This window comes from Amblyomma mixtum, chromosome 9 (genome assembly GCF_055824585.1).
Source record: "Amblyomma mixtum isolate Tamu chromosome 9, ASM5582458v1, whole genome shotgun sequence".
Lineage (NCBI taxonomy): Eukaryota > Metazoa > Arthropoda > Arachnida > Ixodida > Ixodidae > Amblyomma > Amblyomma mixtum.
Genome location: NC_143020.1, coordinates 77,840,732 through 77,864,635, shown reverse-complemented (window position 1 = coordinate 77,864,635; position 23,904 = coordinate 77,840,732). Strand labels below are relative to the sequence as shown.

At 44.2% G+C, this 23,904-nt stretch overlaps 1 protein-coding gene across 2 annotated transcripts in view; it reads left to right on the top strand.

The window, feature by feature from the left end:
• The first annotated feature begins 4,698 nt into the window (after positions 1-4,698).
• Positions 4,699-23,904, top strand: part of LOC149329803 (fibronectin-like) — a 42,070-nt gene continuing 22,864 nt past the window's right edge. For both annotated transcript variants that reach the window (XM_089560470.1, XM_089560469.1), the window contains exons 1-4: positions 4,699-5,129; positions 13,706-13,769; positions 16,128-16,418; positions 18,338-18,613. In XM_089560470.1, the coding sequence (XP_089416596.1) occupies positions 5,040-5,129; positions 13,706-13,769; positions 16,128-16,418; positions 18,338-18,613 (721 nt within the window). In that variant the 5' untranslated portion in view covers positions 4,699-5,039. The remainder of the gene's footprint in view (positions 5,130-13,705; positions 13,770-16,127; positions 16,419-18,337; positions 18,614-23,904) is intronic.

The following is a 23,904-nucleotide window of genomic DNA, read 5'->3' as shown; positions in this document are numbered from 1 at the left end:
TACGGAAAGCACACTAACACATGTGTCACCTTCTAAGAATAATTCAACCATATAGCCGACGGCAGCGGAAGCTTGTGCATTGTTCGCATCGAGCGCCCGACGAGCTTTGTTACAAATACATAATTGTTGATTACACGGGATCGGTGGCGTGGCCTTGAAAATGCTTTATGCAATGAGGAGGAGATCCGATGGCAGAGGCCACATGCATTAGAAGAAGCAAGAAAGCTATAACATGCAGATACTTCTTCTATCTCGGTACAGCGAGATTACTGGCGCGTGCAGGCCCTTCTCTGTATTGCATAAATAGGCTTACACAACCGTCCCGGCTCACACAGTCCGTCAGCCGCCATCACACAAGTGAAACAAGAAATTTGGCTTCATTTTCATGCAGGGCAGCCTGAATGGAGGGGAAGAAGACATCTTTGTCGTGTCTCATAGAACTTTGTAAGGTGCATGTAGCTGGATTTCGCTATTATTTTCAGTACCCCACTAAGCCGGGTGGAGATAAGCGCGTTTGTTTTTTTAATTTCGGAAATATTTTTTCAGTGATTTACATGCTAAGGAACCGGTCGTCTACACAATTCCACATGTGAGATTGGTCGTCCAAGATATTTGGTAATTTTATGGCTTGCAAATACAGCTTTGGAATTGTATCGGGGCTGCGGCTGGGTCAAATGATGAAGTGCATTGTGACACAGATATGACCATATTTTCTAGGGTTAGACTATGGTGATCTCGATTTCTTTAGTACTGTGGCGGCTGATCAAAGAGAACTTTGCGCCGTTAATCGCGGAACATTCCTTGTAGGACACTGCGTAGCCATTCCTTGATTGCGAATCCTTATATCATGCTAACGGTCAAGGAGAGAAATGAAGCTTGGCTGAGGTCGTGGGGCCTAGATGCAACAAACGCGCCCACGTGGGTTGAGGATGGTAAACGACTGTTTGCGTTGGCGGACTAAGCGTATGAGTGTTCCTCATTCTTCAAGCTACTCTCAAGATTTATGTTGTCGCTATTGGTAAAGAACATTACCTCCATAAACTCTGCTAATCCGCTGCAACACTAATTCCGCACCCAATAGACTCCTAATAAGCCAGTCCGACGCCAGATGCGGACCGCCTTCCTTTCACCATTAACCCTGTGCTGCCAAGAGGCGTGTCTGACTAGCCGGAATACTTTTTTGCGCGCTTCAATTCTAGGCAAGTAAAATATTTATCTCTCTCTCTGCTGAATCTCACCGCTCACAGCATCTCTTGGAATCCGCTCAGTTACCCCGAGCTACCAATAGGTTTCTTTGAATCACAGGCCCTACCCGTCTGTAGAAGAACTTCTTGCTGGGCGAGTTGGTGCATAGCTTTCTTGGGATGGCGTTGCGCACACGAACAAACGTACACAGGAAGAGGCAGAAGACAGAAAGAGCGCAAACTATCAACTAGGTTTATTGCTTTCGCAACAGAATATATATCCAGCATACACACGTGCAAAACAGAATAGGGAGAGGGAAAAAAAAGGACAACGGGGAAGGGGATATCAAGTCAGGCCTGCATAGGTCAGCGAAAGTTACGTATAAAATTCCTTTCCCTATCATATAAGGTGACCGAGGTATCGCTAATGCAATTTCCGCCTTTTTCTCTGATGTGGAAAACTTCTAAAAGTTCGCGGGCTATTTTGCTTTTGCTCTTGCCCAGAATCTTCATGTAATTGAGCATTGGCTCACAACCAGAGCATGAAATGCAATGGGCAGGCAAGTTAGCCCCGTCTCTTTTTCTTATAGAGCGTGCTCCCCTGCGCGCTCATTTATGCAGCGTCCAGTTTGGCCGACATACACGCGTCCACACTTGAGCGGGATTTGATACACCACGCCCGTGGCACATTTGACATATTGTTCCGCATGTTTTATTGTGCATGCGCTCCGTGGGGCTCCTTCCTCGGCGATCCTGGGGCATAACCCAGCAAGCTTTTTTAGAGCCGAAAAAGCCACCGGAACACCATGCCTGTTTGCCACTTTCTTTAAATTGTGGGCGACTTTGTGCATGTAACGAAGGCCATCCCAAGAAATACCCGTCTGTATTTCCGCTTCCTGATTTAAACTAGGATATAACTAACTGGCGCTCGCTCTCTAAAACGCTTCTTGTTTTTTGACATCGCCCCGTCTAACTTCCTTTGCTTAGTGATTTCCACTTAGTTTAACTTCAACCGCAACGTGAACAACAGAGTTTCTGTGCCGTTATTTAGTATTGGACGTATAGGAGTATTCTACTTTCGCTAAAGAGCGTAATTGAATCCTCTAAATTTTTTTGACGAAGGACGAGACAGACACAAAACACCAGGTTCTTTCCATGAAGGTATCTCGCTTTACTAAACTGCTACCAAAGACGCTCATGCGCATTTCTTTTCCTGGTTCTGTCTTGTTTTGTCTTCCACCCCTTGTCGCCTGAATTCATTTATGTTCAGTTAAACCAAACATCCACGCGTAATTATACAAGGTGTCCCAGCTAACTTGGACCAAGATTTAAAAAAAAAACCTTAGCGTTCTTCACAATTGAAATCGCGTGGATGTTTTTATGGTTTATCTAAAGTTACAGCACCATTTCTTCGCTCGTCTCATTTGAGTAATTAGTCGAAATAAATAAATTAACTTTTTAAATATCGCTTGAAACTTTCAGGCGTCAATAGAAAAGTTGTAGAGCTCCACAAATATATTATCCAACCCAGGCACTTCCAACGAGTTAGACTTAGCGTGGCCGTTTTTATTCGGGAAAAAACGAAAGCCCGCGGAGTTTAAAAATACCACGTGACTGCGCGCTCCGTGCGCCCGGATGCGCCGCGATTACAGCGCTCTCATCCGTGCTTTGTTAAAAACAGCACTCGCCTCGCGCCTTTCGTGCTACTCAAGACAGGGCTTCGCGTTGTGCTTGTTCCAAGATAAGCGCCAGTTGGTTCGGGCGACATTTCAAAGAAACCGCGGCTCCCGTTTTTCAGCGTAATTGACACGACGTTATCAAGCTTGTTGTATGCGTCTTTGCTTGTTGGGATTTTGCTTCCAAATTCGAACTCATGAGACTGTCGTTGTTCCTCTGCATGCATTCTGCTAACGTGAGAGCGCAATTATCGCCGCAGAAACGGGAGCCGCGCTTTCCTTCAACGGCCGCCCGTACCCACTGGCGCTTATTTTGGAACCAAGCGCAACGCGAAGCTCTCTCTTAGACAGCGCAACGCGAACCTCTATCTTGGGCAGCACGAAAGGTGCGAAGCGAGTGATGTTTTTAACAAAGCACGGATGAGTGCGCTGTAATCGCGGCGCATTCGGGTGCACGGAGCGCGCTGTCACGTGGTATTTTTTAAACTACGCGGGCTTTCGTTTTTTCCCGAATAAAAACGGCCACGATTAGTCTATCTCGTTACAAGTGCCTGTGTTGGACAATATTTGTGGAGCTACACAACTTTTTCATTGACGCCTGAAAGTTTCAAGCTATACTTAAAAAATTAATTTCTTTATTTCGACTAATTATTCAAATGAGACGAGCGAAAAAATGGTGCAGTAACTTTAGAAAAACCCTAAGAACATCCACGCGATTTCAGTTCTGAAGGACGCTTAGGTTCTTTTTAAATCTTGGTCCACGTTAACTTGGACACCCTGTATACAGGTGTGAGTGGTGAGGGGCCAGTTGGTGTGACATGATTAAAAAACATAAAACTGAGCAGGGGACAAGACACAGGAGAGAAGCAAACAGGACGAGCTCAGACTAATAACTGATTTGTTGCAGTAAAATCCCTTTTCTCCAAAAGCAAAACGCATGCGCGACGAAGCACCACACCCAAATAAATCATCTTATCAAACCAAGAAAGTGAAGACCTCTCTTATACGGGTGTATCGATGCCTCACTAACGCAAGTATCATGCTCATAGCTTACAATGTGCAAGGCTTCAATGATTTCACGTGCCTAAGCTGAGAAGTGGTTTAAACGAAAGCCAACAGTCTTTGACATAAGGTCAATAGATGATTGAATACGATGGTAGAATACGATAGATAGAATACAATAGAATGGATGGTACAGTACGAGAAAACTGAAAACGAAGTGCAGTAAAGGCAACCGCATGCCACTGTTGGGATCCGAACCCAAGACCTCCGCTTGCCACACACTGACCTCTTCTAAGCTGCAGCGGTGGCCATGTTGCCTTCTGCTTTCGAATGTCTGTGTTCGCGAATAACCCTTTCCAATAATAGCGGTGAACGCTGAACATCCTGCTATACTGCAAGTGTCGCGTGAAACTTGTTTCAAAGCGGGCAGGAGCAACAGTGCGACGGCACTCTTTCGCTATCTTTGGCAACAACACTTGCCATACCACACCTTCCTCCATATTCACGGCTGCTCAGTGAGTAGTGGTTAGTCCTCGTTAATTCCCAAGTGGGCAGAAAGCACGCATGCGCAGGGAAATTTGCGCTTATTTGCAAGAGCAGGAAGCCGCGGTCAGCTTTCACCCCACTTCCGTCGCGTTCGCCGGAGAGAGGAGCCTGTCTGACCCTTCCCTCACCAAACAACGTTTCCTCCTTGCCTCTGAACATCTACCGGTCAGCGCAGCGTGTTTCAAGGGCGTTTTTTCCCCCGGTCTGACGACGCGCACTCGACTGCACACGTTTCGCCGAGCTTTCCTCTTACCTCCCGTGTGTGCAATCGCTGGAAAGAACAAGTGCGGAATCCGTAACATTGCTAACCGAGCGTCTGCGCTCATCACAGCAATCCAGGTACTACCGGAGAACCGCGGGGCAGTGGCGATTCGGCACTGTCCTATGCAGATCGGTGGGTTAAATAACTATTACGAGTCTTCGTGCCGCGGTATTGGCGCTACAGACAAGACGGATCCAAACGTCGCTTCACGTGTCTGTTGCTCACCACGACGCCGCTTCGATATCGGCGCGGGAGGACGCGCTCGCGCGCCAGCGGAGAGCTCGGGAAAGATAAGCCGTGCGGAAAAAGTGGGCGTCTGTCGCCGCTGCCGTGACAGTCATCGCGCCTCGGCTCGAAGCATCGGACGCGATGTCGCCGAACTACGCCCGGCTCCGGCCGGCGACTTGTTTGCTCGTCGCGTGCCTCCTGGGCAGCGTATGCACTGCCGCAAGTTCAAAGGTGAGACTCAATAATACTCAGTTTGTTCTGCTGTACACGGTGTCAGGCATTGATGGAAAATTGGAGCGTAATTTTTTTCGTCAAAAGTAGCGTATTATTTTGCAAAGGATTTATTTGTTCTTCCGGGAGCATTGCTATTCTTGGAATCTGAGTTTAAATTCTTGTTTTATTAGGTTATTCATTTATTGTACTTTAAACCGGGAAAGGGGATTCTAAAATGGCGGTAAAGACGAAGTGTGTATATAGGTGTTCACAATCGCCTACGATGGTTGATTTCAAATGGGAGTAATCTGCTATCGACACAATTTGCGCAGCAACGCCGTTGAATCTTTTGCGGCAGGCATGAAAACGCACTGGTGAAGTGTCAAGGCGAAATTTCTGTGTGAACCGTGAATTCTGAGTAGTTGCATTTAAAATAGGTGCGTATGTCTTAAAAGGTGATTGTAAATTAAGTGGGTCCGCACGAAGTTCATGGGGAGTAAATCTGGAGAGTAAATTCTAGAGTAAATCTGCCAGTAGGCGGGGGGCTTAGTGAGCAAAAAAGAAAAGCACAGGGGATCACACGATGGAATGCGAGAAGTCTGAGTTAGCAGTACTGGTTGGACATTAAGCTAAGCTTTTACATTGATTTCATTCCCACTCGGTCTTTGAATTTGTCTTCGCCGTTGCTTTTTTGGTCCACTCCAATGTGTTGTTCTGAGGTGGGTAGGATTCTGGAAGATGGAAATGAGCACAGGGTGTTTGTGGGTGTCTCCTTTCGAGGGTCGAGATGGGAGGATGAGTGGTGGGCTTCGAGGCCTCGGCTTCGGCATCACATGGTCCACGCCGTTGGGTGGAGGTGGGTGCGGTTGTGCTGCGCTTCTGGAGATTGAAGGCTTCACTCGCCGAGGCTTCACACGGTGCAGTTTTAGGAGAAGATCGCTGTTATACATAACCCATTTAAATAAATAAAAGCACCGTTCCACAATTTCTAGCGGCAACAAAAATATATCAACCCGGGGAGCCCGCAGGGCGGAAGACGGAGAAATATGTTTTACGATTCTGATAAGCTACAACAGTGCCGTTTTTTTAAGTATATGGTTCTGCCAATATCACTTCTGTTGGATTCTTGGTCCCCTATGCTCAAAGCTAGTTTTGCGAGGAAGCCTCTTTTTTTAACTACTGTTGCCTATCATGTAAAAGACTATTTTCTATCTAACACCTATAGTATTAAAAATGCAAGTTGAAAGTGGGCAACTAAAATTTTATCTCATATTTGAGGTTTAAATTTATACCACGTTACGCTGGAAAGTACTAGCTCGATGGGCTTGCAATAAGAAATCCACAGGTATTCGCAAATGTTGCCTGGAACGTCGGATAGCTGGCATTTTAAACTAGCAGATCATATTCGTTCTCAGTCCCTTGACACTATGCCTTTTGAATGACAATAAGAAGACCCTCCTAAAATGAAGGAAAATTATTCAAAACACGCTACATGATTAGTATTAAAACCTGGATAAAAATTATATAAGAGAATGAAAAACGTTGTTTTCTAGATACCCTTTGCTAATCGGCTTATTTATTCACTGCCTACTGTTTACCATACATGAAGGAAAGTGAGAGTTATACATACGTTATAATTCAATTTCGGTGGCAGCTTTATTGAGCGAGCAGAGGCAGATTGCAGGTTTTGCTCTTTAACTGGCATTTGAAATCACCAGAATCCAGACAGACAACGCAAGTCAACGAGACTCATGCCCACGTTATAGGCGTTGCATGTTTGCTAGAAAAGATACAGTCCAGTGCTACAAGGGTCGGCAGCACCGACAGCCTTGTATCAGCGAGAGTTCGAAGAGAGTGGCCAGAAGGCAACGGTGCCGGACCGACTATTTGCGGCGGCAAGCTGTTGCCTGCTTATCATGTACCGTCTTTAAGGAGCGCTAGACAGAACAATAGAAGCAGGAGGGTAAACCACTTCACTTTGCGTGCCTTAGATAGCCGCTAAGACAGACCTCAGATAACATCCTTGGAACAATCGGGCGAACGGAGAGAATGTACGGAAAAGTATTGCCTAATAGTTTCAGTGCGAACATGAAATTTTTCTTATAACTCAGTATTTGCCTAAAGGGAACACTTTTGGCTTTAGCACAGACTACGAGCAGTTTTCATCACATGGACCGCACTATGATAGTCAACACAAGTTCTAAAAAAACATTTAAGGAGTCACTATTATCGATTTTCGTTTAGCTTTCACACAAGTCTGTTCCGCATTTGTCTTCACTTAATGGATCGTAGGGAGGTGATTGTATAAGGTTACAATGCGTGGAATTTCAATGGGTTAAAAGGGACAAAGCAGTTAACAATATTCTGAAATGTACCGTCTACACACAAGGCCAGTTTTTGCTGGCAATTCGTCAAGAGTGTTCTTTAAGTTCAGAATTTATCGCGGAAAGTATTCTTGAGGAAAATTTGATCTTAAAACAACTGTTATTTGCACCAGTGCGCGGAATATGGTCCGAAGAGAAATGACCTGAAATGATTGCGACTTGAATGCTGTGCGCTACCATGAAGCGCCATGCCGGTGCCGACGTATGCGAACTCGGTCAGCTGAACCCATATTACAGAGACGGTAACGCTATCGTTTCAAGCGGGATAGATTCAATTGACCCTCAACGTCAGATGGATCTCAGTGACAAGTTCCGCGAGCTTTTTTTGTAAAGCGCCTTTTGAGTTTGACACCTTTAGAAGATGTAAGCGTCAGTCCAGGACACGACACAACCTTCGGTGGGATTGCTTTTGAACAACTTGTACCCGAGAGTACAGTACAGAGCAGTCCTTCTCGCGAGGCTTGGTAAGTCACAGTCTGTGCGCATCTCGTTCGCCATTCAGATGCCAAAAAGTGTTGTGGTATCGGTTCACGGCGACCTGTACGAACAACGGTCGTTGTAAATGTATCGCTCTTTTACTCTGTGAGCTGGTAGATCGGTTCGGCACAAATGATTTCTTGCATGCTTCTTTTCGAGCCTCGTTATGTCCCCACCGCTTGCCTTTGATACTTTCTTGCCCATGCACAAAAAGAATGGCCGCAGAAACGTTAACACTCAAATGTAGTTATAGAAAAGCATCCACCATAACTTCAGCTATCATTTTATGTTTCAAGGCTCCTAGTTATTGGCATTCACTATTTTTACGTGTAAGACGAATCCGTGTAGAGGAGAAGCTTACAGATTTACTCCCGAGGAAGCGACTGTAGTTGCAACTGGACTGCTTGCAGAAGAGCCGCGAGCTTCAAGTAATTCGCATTGTCAATAACCGATAACGTAGTCGTGACCTCCTCAACGACGCAAGCGCAGCCGTGATCACAATGCCATATGTGCTTTGACCCCGTGAATAGCAACAGGACGAAAAAGCCTAACGTAAACATGTAGCCCGGCTCTCTTCTTCCCCTTCGTCACGGGATTGCAGCCTGGCGAGAAATCACGGCCACGTTCAGAGGTGGCCTCGAACGTGGAGGGTATCCTCTTACATAGAGGGAACAAAAGCGAGACTCCGTATAGACACCACACGGCCGTACATAGCACGTGTGCGGTTAATTCGAGATGCCTCCGGCGCTAGACGATCCGACCGGAAGAGGCTGGCGCCGACGCTAGTGGCGAAGAAGGAAGGCGGCTTCCAAGCGTCGACTCTAAGCTGAAGGGAATTGTAGACCGTCCTGTTAGGTCCTTTGATGTGAGCAGTTCTGTAATGTAGTCCTTTCTCGTTTTCCCCTAGAAAATGTCTCTTCACTGTTCAAGAACCAAGCGATTATTAAGATATCTCTCACCCCGGAAGACCGCTGTAGTGCTTTGCAACCGTTTACTCCTATGCCGCAGTCGCCGCATGTAAGGAGCTGGTCGCCTGGCATAAACGTACAGCTGACTGCCCTGGTTAACAGACTCCTGCGCGCAATGTTACGGCATTGCATCTTGTTCAATGTCCGGCGCCACTCTGAGTTACTCTGTCATAGCGATTTAAATCACATTATTAAGCTACTGTTCGTGGCCGTGTTCGTAGAGGCCCACAGAGACGGAACTTCTCGTGAGAGGGGTGTAACTGACCTTTTGGTTCCACGCGTAGTTCCTTCAAAAGCAGATTATAGACATCGGGTTGGTTAGGTGGACCATGTACGCAATGTTATCCTCTCGGCAATCTGCTAGAAAGGGATCATTCTGTCACTATAGTGTAGAGTTCCTGAAGGCAAAAAAAAAGGTTCAACTGCGGGAATTAGACAGGACATGAATATCTGTAGAAACTAAAACTGATTTAGTTCTTCGTTGATGATAGTAGACTGTTAGCGTTTATATAACTTCGTTTATTGCAAGAAACAAGAAAGAATCTAACTGTTCGTTAGGAGGGGAGCAAGAGCTCGAGAAATTACATACTCATCGTTGGGGCTCTCCGATCGTTCTGCCCTGTTCCATTGCCCCTCTAGACGGAACAGCTCTCCGCCCGTCTCAACCTTTGGCCCCTCTCCCCTCGGGTTCCCAGAGTCCCGTCGCCCGGGGGGAACCGCCGCCGGCCATAAACAAGCGAAAGGTGTCTGGTTTTCGTCTCGGGAGGCGGGCTTAAGAGAATGACATACAAAGGACACACAGGGTAAACATGAAAAGAAAACGGAGTTACAACAATATCCTCCCATGCTTGTTTTTACATTCTTCATACTATGCTTTTATTCTATTACGACCGCCTTTGTTTTTGTTGGTTGTCGTTTTCCATTCTTCCATCTAAAATGGCACCTCGCGTTTTATCCTTCCCTTCACTTTTACACAGGTGGATTGTTACTTTCGTTGCTTGAATTTTAAAAAATTATTTTGCCATGAACCTATCAGCGACGTGAAGTCTGATTGCCCACTTGTTTTATCTTGCCTTCCCGACTGTTCAGATTTTTTTCTTGTGTTATTGTTTCCCCAAGGAAAGAAAAATATTTTAGCACCTGTGCGATGTGCGAATTGAAAAAAAAAGTGGTTGCGCGCTTCAGTCCCGCGCTTCTGTAGCATGCGCTTACTCTCATCAGTAAACAGCTGTGGGTCTGCTCCTGTGACGTCGTTTCTACTGCTATGCTGCCTGTCCTACCTTATTCGTGCATCCCTACCTTTTATTTCAATGATGCAAGTATCCCGCAAGACCGCTCTACTACACCTCTAGGCGTTTGCACTTGAGCAGCTGAAGCAGTAATGCATCCAGGATTGATATTTGAGGGTTTGGGTTCTAGAGATCTTATATCGCATTTGTGCAAATGCTAGTATAGGGTTAAAATATCAGGGATTGGAGAGGCACCGTGGTGAGATGGCGCGTGTGGTCCTGCATTCCCTACTGAAAATGCCTTACTCTGGGGATACTTCAAGTGCATTATGCACCGGAATTGCTGAAGTGTAAGCCTTCTTAGCGTACGTGATATAGTTAGAAGCAGCAGTCGGTTTTCGTAGAGATCCGTGCATTCGTAAAGTACACTTCAGCCTATTGGGTGCTAAACGACCTCAGTCACTCCGAACGTGAACCGTGGAACAGTGACGTAGCTTGAAGTGAAAAAAGTGTTGGGCCGTGTTAGACGTTGAGAAGAGAACACAAAACGGCGCAAAGTGCGGAGCTTACTAGAAAGCGCCGTTACTGCTATAGCCGGTACATGGAAACTGACGAAGATGTAAGAGCCGTAGTACGGTGAGTTAACTGCTGTTGGGCGACAAAAGGGAGAGACACCCTGTGCTGACATGGTAGTTCTGCCATGTCTCAAGGCGAAACAAAAGAATTCCTGACTCATTCTCATTCCCTGTGTTCTATGTTTCCTGTGTTTTTCATTCCCTAAGTTAATCTGGCTGAATGTAGAATTTATTTCTGTGAATGGCCAACTTTACACGAGAAAGAACAATAAATCTACTAACTGTGGGCCTCCTATGTTTGATTGTCTTGATTACTATAATGATCTAAACGGCGAAAAATAAATCTTTGACCTATGTCTTATGCGAATGTTCTGCCAATCGAAAAATGCATCTGGAGTTCGGCGTCAGCTGCGGAATTCGGTATTCATATAGGGTGGATTATTTCATATAGTTGTGACATAACTTCTTGGGATCACCAGAGGCGATAACATTCCAATTAACCCTGTCTTTTTCTAACTAACCTACCTGTCCCGCCAACTTCATAATCTGATGCTCACACTCGACCCACCGCCGCTCCTTGCTTGCCTTCTCTTAGAATTCACTCCGATGCCTAAAGGGAACGTCGATAAGCTTCCTTTCACATTACGTGCTCATCCAATGCCCATTTCATCATTATTTTGACTATGTATTAATATCTCGTGCTTGTTCTCTAATCCAGTTTTTCTGAACGCTAGACCTATCACACTTGATTTCATAGCTAGCCCATTCTCCTTAACGCGTTATCAACACTTTTCTGTGACCGCCACGTTTCTCCCAAAACGTTAGAACCGGTAAGTTAGAGGAGATATATACTTTTCAATTAAGGAAAATTGGTAAACGTCTCTTCACGACCTGCGAGTATCTTTTCAAATGCACTCTACGGCCTTCTCATTCCCATAGTTATTTTACATATGGCCAGGTTCGGCGGTCAATACCTGCTCTAAGTAGAGGTATTCTCTTGCCACTTCCAATGTTTCCCAGCATTTCGTAAACTGCTATGCCCTCTGAGGCCGTTGAGCAATACCTCAGATTTACTCATAATAATTTTAGACAAACCTTTGAGCTTTACCTGTCTGAGTTCTCAGGCATGTTTTGCAGTTGGTCCTATCGCATACTCAGAAAGCTATGTCATTCGAAAATCAGAAATTAATAAAGTATTCGCCCCCCAAAATTTATCACAAATCTTGCAAACCCAATTTGTTCTAACACAGCGGAGATTATTATTGAACATATCGCGACGCTGTACCTAACACTCCTCCGGATTAGTATTTTATCACTTTGCTTGTCGAGGACTAGGGTAGCTGTTGAAACTAGACGTACCAGATGTTTCAAGCAAGGTGATTACTCATTTTCAAAATAGGGTTCTTGAGGTAAAGAGAAGCTTTTCGCGGCATAGCAATATGAGTGTTGGAGGACGTCAGAAAATATTCGAATCATGCTAACTAATAAAGTGTTTAACTGAGGAGTAAAAGTTAACTTTTTAACTATTACTGGCATGAACCCGACTGCAGTCAGATTTGTAGCCGGCCGTGAGTAATAGCAGTATAAGCCTTTAGAATTTTGAAAACGTCATAACCTTCACCGCAGTGGCTTAAAAAAATTTTGCTACATCGGGCCAAAATACCTGCTTTTTCGAAAAAGCATGCAGGCAAAGGAACTTCTCCAGTGCACGTAACTAATTAAAACTGCCAGATGATCTGAGCCCTTGACTAACGATGTCAGGCGTGGAATATCTATCTACTCTCTTTTGAAAGCTTTTTTGAGCATTTTAGTTGCAAAATGCAGTTTTTGATTTCAGAGCCAACATTGGTAGAGGTATAAAATTCGCCCTCAAATTTATTCAATTCTAATAATGCGTGCCACTTTCTAGTAACCTGTTCCGAAGTGGTCATGTTGAACACTTATTTTGACGCGCTGGCCGCGTGTCTTTCACTCTTTGATAAAGCTGAATGCAGGCTGGACACTAAGTAAAGACCGTCTTGCTTCGTTTCTAGTACAACACAGCACAGCTTTATCGTCATTTTTTGTTGGTGAGACAAGAGTGAATTATTGTCACATACTGTAAAAATATATCTACAGAAATCGTCTATCCTTCTTATCCGCAGCGAAATCATGCTTTCGATTTCGAGTTTGCCGCCTTCGCGCATCTTGCCTTATGTATATATACATGTATGTTCCATAAATAAATTTAGTTGTAAGTCAGCGCTGTGTGTGTCTTTTCTATCTGTGTCCCTGTCTTTTGCGCTGTTTTAAACAATCATGCTTTCGAAGTTTGTTCTGCGCTTGCACTGAGTTATTAAAATCGCGATAGAAGACCTCATTGACAATAATTGAGTTTTGGATTTTTGGATTTTTGGAGTTTCGGATTTTTGGAGTTTTGGAGTTTTAGAGTTTTAGAGTTTTAAAATTTTTAAGTTTCGGGTTTTTGGAGTTTCGGATTTTTGGAGTTTCGGATTTTTGGAGTTTCGGATTTTCGGAGTTTCGGATTTTCGGAGTTTTGGAGTTTGGGAGTTTCTGATTTTCGGAGTTTAGGATTTTCGAAGTTTAGGATTTTCGAAGTTTAGGATTTTCGAAGTTTCGGAGTTCTGGAGTTTTGGAGTTTTGGAGTTGAGTGCCTCATTGACAATAAATAGCTGAAAACTGCAAGCGCCCCGAGGGTGATCGCCAAATGTGTCGTGTGTTTACGGTGCGTCTTACGGCATGCCAAAAAATTGCGATCATAATCCACTTCCTGTTGAAAAGTGAGCTCCTCAGGAATTTTCATTTAGGATCTCATCAAAAATGTCTCGTTTGCACAGTATTAAATAACAGACAAAAATAACATGGAGAGAGAAATCGAACAGAGCTCTGCTAGCATCAAGATATATTATTTTTCGATATTGCTATGATTGAATGACGCCATCTTTTTCCGAAAAATTACAGGTGCGCACGAGAAGCAGAGCAAAATTGGATGTACCGATCGACGGGGACACACCTGATATCATTGGTAAGATGGGACTCTTTAGCGATCTTCTCGAAAACTTACGATAATCTATTACAGCCCGCTTATGCTTAAACTGCCTATGTAACCGTCGCTTTAGCGGACCTTTGTAGATTCTACAATTGTTGCACTTCGCATCGTAAGCAATTTGGGATCATTCCCGTATTATTTTTTTCTACTCAACATTTTATACTGAAGTATATCCTCAGTAATTGAAGCCGTTTGGCCCTTTTAACGTCTAGTTAGGTGCGGGGATTACTAAATGATCGTAAAAGCCCACTTTACCTGCGACAGCTCCTTAGAAACATGTTAAAAAGCCTCTACGGTTGTAGTTGCCTTGTCAGGCTTTTTTTAATAATGTTATATATTTATCTTTTTATTCTTTGAAATGCGCGCGAAATTTGACTCTATTTAATTTTTCCTCTTATTAAACAGTTTCTGTGCAAAACTTCCTGACTCGAGTCAAAATGTTTGCACTTTCAGCAACACGTAAATAGTTTAGAGACTAGTGCAACAATCAAACATTTTGACGACACTTGAATAAATATGCATTTTTGTTAGGGAGTAGTAGTAATCACCGATAAGTGTTTTTATCAAGTAGTATTACTCCCATTGTGCCACTCCCCACTCGCCGAAGACCAGAGGTATACTCACGCCTTTTCCCACGCCGCTTTAATGAGCGCCTCCACTCGTAATCCTAGCTCCACGCAACAGTCAAAGTAAGACCACCGTTAGCACCACAGACTATTCCAGATGTGCAGGCGGAGTCTAGATGCAACGGAGCCCACTACAGTTTAAGGTGTTTTCTCATACGCCAAGTACCAATTATATCATGCTTTCTTGAGTTCATTCGTGAGAACTCCAGGGGCATGTAGTATAATATGCATATCGTACTTGCTAACATTCTTTAGGTAGTGAGTGACTTGTGCCTGGTCGCAGAAGCGGACTCCGTAGCGTTCTAACAGAAACTCTAACTTACGACTATGACCAATTGATTAGAGTTTATATATCGGCAACAGTCGCTTCTCTTTTAACGTTTTTGTGCTTTCTTTAGCAGGAGGACCTCTGTAGGGGAGTTGTCTTTTGGGCATCCTGCTTTATGTAGTACATGAAAAAACTTGTTGGGCTAAGGTTTCTAAGACCACAAACTTTTCTTGTCATTAAAACTCTCTCGATGTCTGTATTGTCATTCATAATGTGTACTCATTATGTGAAAATTTATTTCCGCGTACTAATTTTGAGCCGAAGTCTTTGGAGCCGTCTTGTATTTCTGCAACGGCTGCTCAACGAGATACTTCTACCGCACTAAGCTCAGTGTCTTCGTGTGGCATTTGAAATTAAAACTCCAGCAGCAATTGTTAGTAGAAATTAGTACAAAATTAGTACGCGCAAATACATTTTCAGCTAGTAAGCACGCATTATAAATGGCAATACAGACATCGAGAGAGTTTGGTCAGAGAAAAAATTTACTCCCTTACATTCCTTAGCCCAACAAGTTTTTGCATGTATTACATGCAGGAGGAAGCCCGAAGAGAACGCCTGTAAAGAGGACCTCCAGTTAGAGAACGCATGAAAACGTTAAAAGAGAAGCAGCCGCAGTCATCCCCTCAAGTGTTACTCAGGATACATTTCAAAGTATACAAATTTAAAAGATGAAAGACACTGTAAGCGAAGCACACTTTTCCTAAAATAAGTACAAATTTGAAATAGGCGAATAAGCTCAAAGAAAAATTTTCCCGAAAAGGGTTCTATGTCAGGTGCATAGCAGGATTTCAAAAATATACCCAAAAAAGTGTGAAGCGTGACTGCTAGATGATTGTTTCGCAGCGAGTGCTAATTAATTAGAAAAATTGCGCCAGAAAGATTTGCCACCTGTTACTTTTTTAGTGGCCTTTGTGTTTAATTTTCCAAATAGTAGCCCACCAGCTTTGGCTCGTCTAACTTGGTGTCTGTATATTTCGAAGAACTTTCTTTTTTGGTTTGGTTTGCTTCGGTTTATTGGGGTTTATCGTCGCAAAGCAACTAAGACTATGAGGGACGCCGTAGTGAAGGGCTCCGGAAATTTCGACCGCCTGAGGTTCTTTAAAATGCACTGACATGGCACAGTACATGGGCCTCTAGAATTTCACCTCCATCAAAATTCAGCCTCCGCGGCCGGGATCAAACCCACGTCTTTCGGGTGAGTAGCCGAGCGCCGTAACCACTGAGCCACCGCGGCGGGGCCTTTCTTTTTTGGGGTAATCAAACTATATGTTTCGAAAGCAATACTTTTTTGTATATCCGGATTGATTTTCATGTCAGGTAGCGCGCCCAACCCTGAATATACTGTCAGGGAAATAAATAACCTGTCACATATTTTTGCAGACCCGCCTACGAACTTGAACGCCTATGTGTTCTGCAACAACACAGTGGATGCCTCGTGGGAGTATGATAAGCAGAAGTTAGCGGATATCAACGGGTTTCTTGTCAACCTTTGCCACAAGGATGGATCCAAATGCTTCAACAAGACGATTCCTCTTGCATACATAGGCTTCACGTATAATCTTCCGCAATACAGTACAAGTTACCAAGCAAAAGTATTTGCTTTTATTGACAATGTTTTCTCCAAGACATACAGCAAACCAGCTCAAGTGTCCTTCACATCGTACCCCAAGAGTGAGTACAATAGAGAACATTCAACGTAACAAATGAAGGAAAAGTGGCAATTTAGCAGTGATTCAGAGATAGCTTAAGTGTTTATAATCGGCTTTAGTTTAGTTTTCACGCACTTAGCTTCTTATTTCTTATCAGGTAAGATCCATTTGTGAAGAGTTGCTGCATTTTCATTAAAATGTTGCTAAAGCCCTTCATTGCTTATTTAATATTGCAAAAGACTATTATGATTAATTGCACCATTAAGGAAAAAAGGTATCAATACCGTGAAACAACTCTACTGGCCCTGTAGAGAAAACTCGAATAAAAACCTAATTACTCATTAGACCATTTAAGAAAATCTTCTATCTTTTCTTGAGCACAACAATTTAGGTTATGGTGTCAACTGTGGTTATACGTAATCAATTTCCTGAGAATAAGGTGGACGAGAATATCAGCATAACTCTGTATCAAGCTCGCCGATATCTTGCCATTAGCAATGTTTTGTAGTGTTCTATTTTACCACGGTAGCTTAACTAAGCGTGCCACTTGTATGAGAGAAAGTAAAGCTCGGAAATTATGGATGACACCAGAAACTGTTTCTGAAGCAGTCGATTATCTCCTTCTGATTCTAAAATAAGTGTGAAGATGACTACGATAACACTGTCTTCTTTCCCCAGGCATTATAGAAATGTGGAACTGAGTTTCTGGCCTTACTCGTGCCTAGCCTTTAAAACCGTTTTTAAATTTTGCAATTTGTAGCCGGCATACTTCTACAGCACGTTTCCTTTTCCTACCTTAGTATATCAGATTTCGCTGATCGTTATAAAGTGTTTGTGCATTTTTTATTTCTTAGAATAGCCTCATGCGAGGCAGCAGTAGGTAAAAAATAAAAAACCAAATATGCATATAAAACGGCATGGTCCCAATTGCTGGCAATCATACGTAAATATCTCTTTCTTCAGTGAAGTAGTGCTTATTTTGATCATTTATTACCCCGACAAATTTTTCCAACAATGTCACACTAAAAGCACAATTCTGAAGGTAAAAAGGCATGCAACCCACAACGAGCTTTCTCAGACGCTATCTAAAAGTATAACATTTAATATTTTGTAGAAATAGGTGCACCGTTCTCCCTAATCGTAAGGGAATATTCTTTTTCAAGTATGGAGTCAACAATAGATTGCAATATATTCTACTTAGTCCGCAGATTCCTACAAGCGGCTACCTACTCCGTGGTTATAGGTCAGCTTATCTTTCACACTGATCCGATTATACGATTGCGGAAATACGCCAGCTAATTACCTTAGTGCTGGGAATTTTCAGACGGATGATTCGTTTCAATCAACAGCAAGAGCAGAGCATAGATATCGCTTCCGGCAAGTAGAGATTTTCGATCACAGTATCGTGTTTGTGTAAGAAGCGCAGTTTCGTACTGCTCCGCTCTGGTTTTATGAACAAAACACATGAGAAAAAGAAAAACTACAGCTGTTTTTTACGCGAAGCCGTTAAAATGCTTGCAAAAAACCTGATAGCACTTTCAGTGTCACGAAGTAATTAATGAGAGAGCCTTTATTTTCCTGGGTACTACAAAAACGATGGGAGCTGTGTCAAGTCACATTGCCAACAGAGATCGGCTGGTGATGCGGGATCACCGTTTTTGTTGAGATTTATTAGATGTTATGTATGAATTGTCTGCATCCCTTTGTGTGGCATGACCTCTTAGAGGAGTCCAGATTTGCCTCAAGCCCTTTAGGTTTCGGGCCTTGAACCGAATTTAGGTCACCGTTATCCTTCGGTCACTCCTTAATTGTTGGACAACATTATTATTTCATAATTAACACCAGGACTTTTGGTTTTGGTTCTAACATCCCTTTTACTTTACTACTAAAGAGTTTTTTCGTGATTTAAATTGTAACCTACTTTTTCTCTTGTGGTTATAGTTCCGCAGTTGAAGCTTCTAAGCGTCACTGCCATAAGCCCAACAGAGCTGAAAGCTGAATGGAACACCAAGTGGAATGACAAGATAGTGTTCACCATTTGCTCCGACCAAACAGCGTGCAAAAAGGAAATTGTTGACGGCGAAGACTTTGAGCACATCTTCAGTGGACTTGAGCCGAGAACCTCCTATGTCGTCAGCGCTCAGGCAACAGCTACTGCCAACAACAGAACATGCAGAGGAAATATTGAGAAGAGGAGCGCCACCACATTTCCTATAGGTGAGCTGTATTGCACGAAGTCAGCATGCTGCTTTTCCCTTTCAAGTTTTTTTTTTGCCCAACGAGTAAGAAATGGGAAACCCGAAACAAGAACAAACGTGTTCTGCGATATTTAAATTGTTTTAGAACTAAACTGACTTCAACTGCACCGTCCACATCGCTGACTTAGAGATCTTAGGATACTAGGGTGGCGCTAATGTACCCAATATTCTTGCGTCGATTTCACTCAAGTGCCACATATTTTGGAAACTTTGCAAGACCACCTAGCGGAGCAAATACTGAACCTAGTGCACGCTTCTTCGTATGCTTTCATGAAATGTTTACAGAGACCATGAAACGATTTTGATGGTCATACATAGATGGATTAGCTTGGTAGAGGAGTTCTTCTTGGGTATTAGCTGTGTGTGGGATCGTAGTTTACAAAAAATTTTAAAAAATTTACAGTGGCTTAGCTCTGGTTAAGCCTTGATGTACAAGCGAAAAGCTGCAGTTATGCTTTGTTTCACGTCATGGCTGTCGCAGTTCGCGCACAATGCACTGGGAGCACCACGATAACGGTGTAGGCAAGCGCGTTATATAGCCCTCCTTGCGCATGCGTAGTAACTGTGGTAAACACGCGGCTGCAACTAAAGGTCAAACGGTGGCGAGGAGGCGAGCGCCCAGTGGTAGCGGCGGTAAGGAGGCGTCGCACATGCGCAGTAGCGCGCGGCTGCGCCGAAACGTGAGGCGCCGGAGTCGCGGCGGCGGTTGCGGCGGCGGCCGCTCCGACCACCTGCGCCTCTTCTTTGACGTCACTCGGTGCTGCGCACGCGCAGCTGTGGCTAATTCTGATCACGGAGCATACGCCATACCCGGTGTTGACTAGCCTAGTGAAGCTTTTCGCTTCAAAAATTGAGGCTTGCACCGCACCAGCCGCTCTAAGCCACCCCTTCACACTACTTTCTAGAGCGGGCACTCTGTCCAAGCCTTATTACGTGCTTCGAATTGATATAACCCGGTGAGGAAAAGTACAGACCTCTTTTATTTTCTTTGCGGCGAATTTTCCTGTATTAGTCGAACGAAGGGGGGAGGGGGCGGGGAGCATGCATTTTCTTGAATAGTTGCTATCTTGTGTGGTAATGAAGCTAGCTGAAGTATTTTTTACTTTTCATCGATGTTTTATCAAAACCTAACGCTCGCGCACTTTTCTTAACCTTTCTTAATACCGCCGCCGCGGTGGCTCAGTGGCTATGGTGCTCGGCTGCTGACCCGAAAGACGCGGGTTCGATCCCGGCCGCGGCGGCTGGAATTTCTTTGGAGGAGAAATTCTAGAGGCCCGTGTACTGTGCGATGTCAGTGCACGTTAAAGAACCCCAGGTGGTCGAAATTTCCGGAGCCCTTCACTACGGCGTCTCTCATAGCCTCAGTCGCTTTGGGACGTTAAACCCCATAAACTAAACTAAACTAAACTAAACTTTCTTAATACCGTTCCGCTGTCATTTTGCACTAATGGCGAAGTTATTAATTTGAAGGCATTTGAGTCTTCGTACACCTATAAGTTATGCCTGTGTGGAACAGTCATAAGTAAATGGACTGAACTCGAAAGCAAATTCTTAATCTAGTTAATGCTTTTTACATACCCCCTACCAACTTGAACGACGAATTGCACTTCAACAACCAAATTGAACTCGCGTGGTAATATGACGTAATGAAAGTAAAGCATACTCACGTGTTTTCCGTCAGCATTTGCAAGGAAGATAGCTCGCACTGCAGCAACGAGACCACTCGTCCAGAGTGCAGGGAATTAACATTTCGCATTTTCGATTACGATACCAGTTATCCCGTAAAGATAGTGGTCTTTAAAATTGATGCCACATCTACGGTGTCGTGCCACCACGTTCATGAGAACTTCACGTCACACCACAAGAGTGAGTAGCAGATAATGCAGACATTGGACTTGTTCGGCCACATTCATTACGGGCTTTTCATTGAGGGACTGACGTACGCTGCGCCGCACTTTTAATTCCGGACATGAAAGATCATATCATCACTGTCACAAGCTCAAGAGCACTAAAGGCGCAGTGGGGCAGCAAGTGGAACTGCAACATACTATTCAGCGTTTCCTCTGGGCATGAAACGTGCTTGAACGAGACGATTTCGGGTAAAAAGCTAGATAACATTTTTTTAGCTTAATTCCAGTACTCTTTACACTATCCGCGCATAGGCAGAAGCCGCACGCAACAAACAAACATGCAAGTCAAAAATGCATAAGGAAAGCGCTACCACATTAACTATACGTGAGCAATATTTAATGAAAAGCTGTTATTCTCGGTTATTCTCGTGTTACTGAAGCAAGAGTTTTACCAGGAATAGGAGAGTGCCATGTTCGCTAATATTTTACACGATGCAGTTGATTTTTTTTCTATGTATACTGTAATCAACTGTGGCGTTCTTGCCGTGAGAGTGGAGGCGTGAATGAAAAAGATGTTTCAGCGCAAAGGTAGTGAAAAAAAAGGAGATTTAGTTGCCTAGTTGAATACAGTTAAAATATTATTGCCGAAGAATAGCCCTTTATATCTGCGTTACCACGTTAAGCTATTATTTCATAATAATATACACTGTACTGCTTTTTTTTTCACCCAGCGCGTTCTTTGGCTACAATAAATCGAATGTTTGGTTGCAGAAATCTGTATGTAATAGCGGATAAAGCTAAAATTAAAGGGAGTAGAATATATTGACGCGGGGGTAGACGAACTTGGATGGCTATGTTTTCGAGACTGAAGTGAGAAGCCTTAGGAGGTCAAACAATTGTCATCTTATGGAAACGTTATTGTGCTTTTGTACGTAAGATTCCACGTCGCGCTAATGTGTGCGTACAAGATTTGACATTTTAAAATTGCACTGAAGTAAATTGCACGAAATAATTTCAACGTATTACAAACGTTGAGGGAATATATATAGACTTCTTAACTTGATATAGTCTTTAAATTGCAGTTCTGATACTTCGGCTTTTTCATAATGTGTACCCTTCAAAATATACTGAAAAGTTTTCACGGTTGACTGCCTGACTAGCAGCACGATCTACTGCCGTTAAAGCGGCACTAAAAGGAAATATCGAACCAAGCAATACGAATAGATCATTCCTAGGAAATACTACCGACGTTGGCTGAGTAGCTGAAAAAATCGCAAATGCAAGTCCCAGAACACCTCCAAGTTCAAAGCATCCGGGAAAATTGAGCACAGTGACGACATTCTGACCAGTCAGAACCTCCCGCCTCCCGGCTATCGGGTTCGCCGTCAAGGCGGGAAGGTGCAACTACAGGCTGCCTCAGCCACTCCCCCCCCCCCCCCATCCCCCCGTCATTCCTCCCCAATGAACCCTCTACACAAAGAGCCTGAGGGCTGCTGAACCGCGTGCGTCGGCGTCTCGTTGCAACGCATGCATAGGATACAAAATAAGCTCCCTGGGTGCGACACAGACTACGTGAAGTATCGAGGGAACCGGAGACTGCAGAAGAAAGTGCTGATCGCGGTCAGGCACGTATACATGAACGACGACGGTGCGATCGTTGGCCTTCGGTGCTCCGTGTGCAGTTTTAGGGTGTGCCCGTAAGCTTCATGGGATCCTCAAAAGCATGCGAGCAGCACACGTGCTGTAATGTAGTTCATTCAACACCACATCACAGTGTAAAACTGCACTCCCATTGTTCATCAAATGGCGCGTTGTGCTCTCAGTTATCCCGTGTATGTTGACTCACTACATTGCAAGCATAAATAAGTCGGCCGCGGTCCTGGTTTCTACGTTCGTGAACTGCGTCCTGTTGGTCTCAAAATAATCAGGCTGCGTACCACCGAACTAACTTTATTCTGCCTCCTGATAGCTAAAGCTGTCGATAGAAAATGCACGCAATGTCATGACGAACAAACATCAGCTACTTGAACGTTTTTGTAGCAAAAGTGCAATGACGCTCAATGCCAGTTTACGTGCATGTCTCATATGCATGTTATAACTTCGCTGTAGGGAATACTCGAATTAAAGGTGCTACTATTCGGCCCAGCGTGCCGGCGGCTCATGAACTGCATGCATGACGACTCGCACTAGCAGGCATTTTTTTCTAACGAGCTGAATGAGAAGTAATGGCGCATACGTGTGGTACTTCTCTAATATTCTTCAGTAAGCCTAAAAGCATATCTGTATTTCGAATGCAAAAGAAACATTGACGACTACGTGCTCGCATCGTGGTTCACACGTTCACGACGTACATGCATGCGCATATTTTAGTACGTATCATGGCTGAAGTCAGAATGAAACATCTTCGCCAGCAGCCTCCCAAGTTGAACACAGTGTTAACACCATTGAGAGCTTGCGGTTTAAGATTTCCTGCGCACAACGGCTACATGCAGACTGAACGCTCTGAGAATGGGGCGAAAAATTGGCAGTGGTTTAGCTCTGGTTAAACCTGGGGGATTGCGAAAGCAACGAGGAATGAAAGAGAGGTGATGGAGAGCGCGCGGACGCAGCGGCGGCCCCGGTACGCTAGCTATGCGACGCTACTGCGCATGCGCAACTGGCGAGCGCGGCGGCGGCACGTTTGAGTCACCCGTGCAACAACGGCGTGGGCGCGCCAGCCGTGTGACGTCACTGCTCCTCGCGCATGCGCAGTATGGCCTTTCGTCAGCTCCGCGAAATGGCTCGGCGACTCACGCAGTGTTGCTTCGCAACAAAAACTCAGCCCTCGTGTTTGCGTCTGGCTTTTTTATCTGATGTCAGTTCTGGTCAGCATTATTTTGTAACTCTTTGCATTCTTCGTTCCTCTGGCCGTGCTGCCTTCCTCATATTGTGACCGTAATATTCAAATAATGGGCAAACAGCGTTCCTGGAAAAAGCGCATAAATATATTCACAAAGGGGTTGTGAGGATCCGAGTGACGTGGATCCTTGCGCACTTCGGTTTTACGGAAATTTTTTCCTTACCAAAACTTAGTTTTCTGTGAGAATGACTTATTTTCAGGTGTTGTAGGGGCAGTCAAGAAACTGAAAGCCCGGAACCATAGGTTTAACAAGAACGAGAGCGAAAGCCAGGCGAAGTGATGGCGGCGCAGTCGAGTAGTGATTTTGATGATGATGTTCTCCACAGGCTTAATGGCATATACCCACGGCGGGAGACTGCATAGAGTACATAGCGGACTGATTTTTTCCCGGGACCCCTTCTTCGTCCCACTTGGCAGGAATCGGGAATTCAAGAGTGCACAAATGATAAATATGAAAGTATTTGCGATTGCATGACTCTGTCATATTAGTCCAGCCTTAGT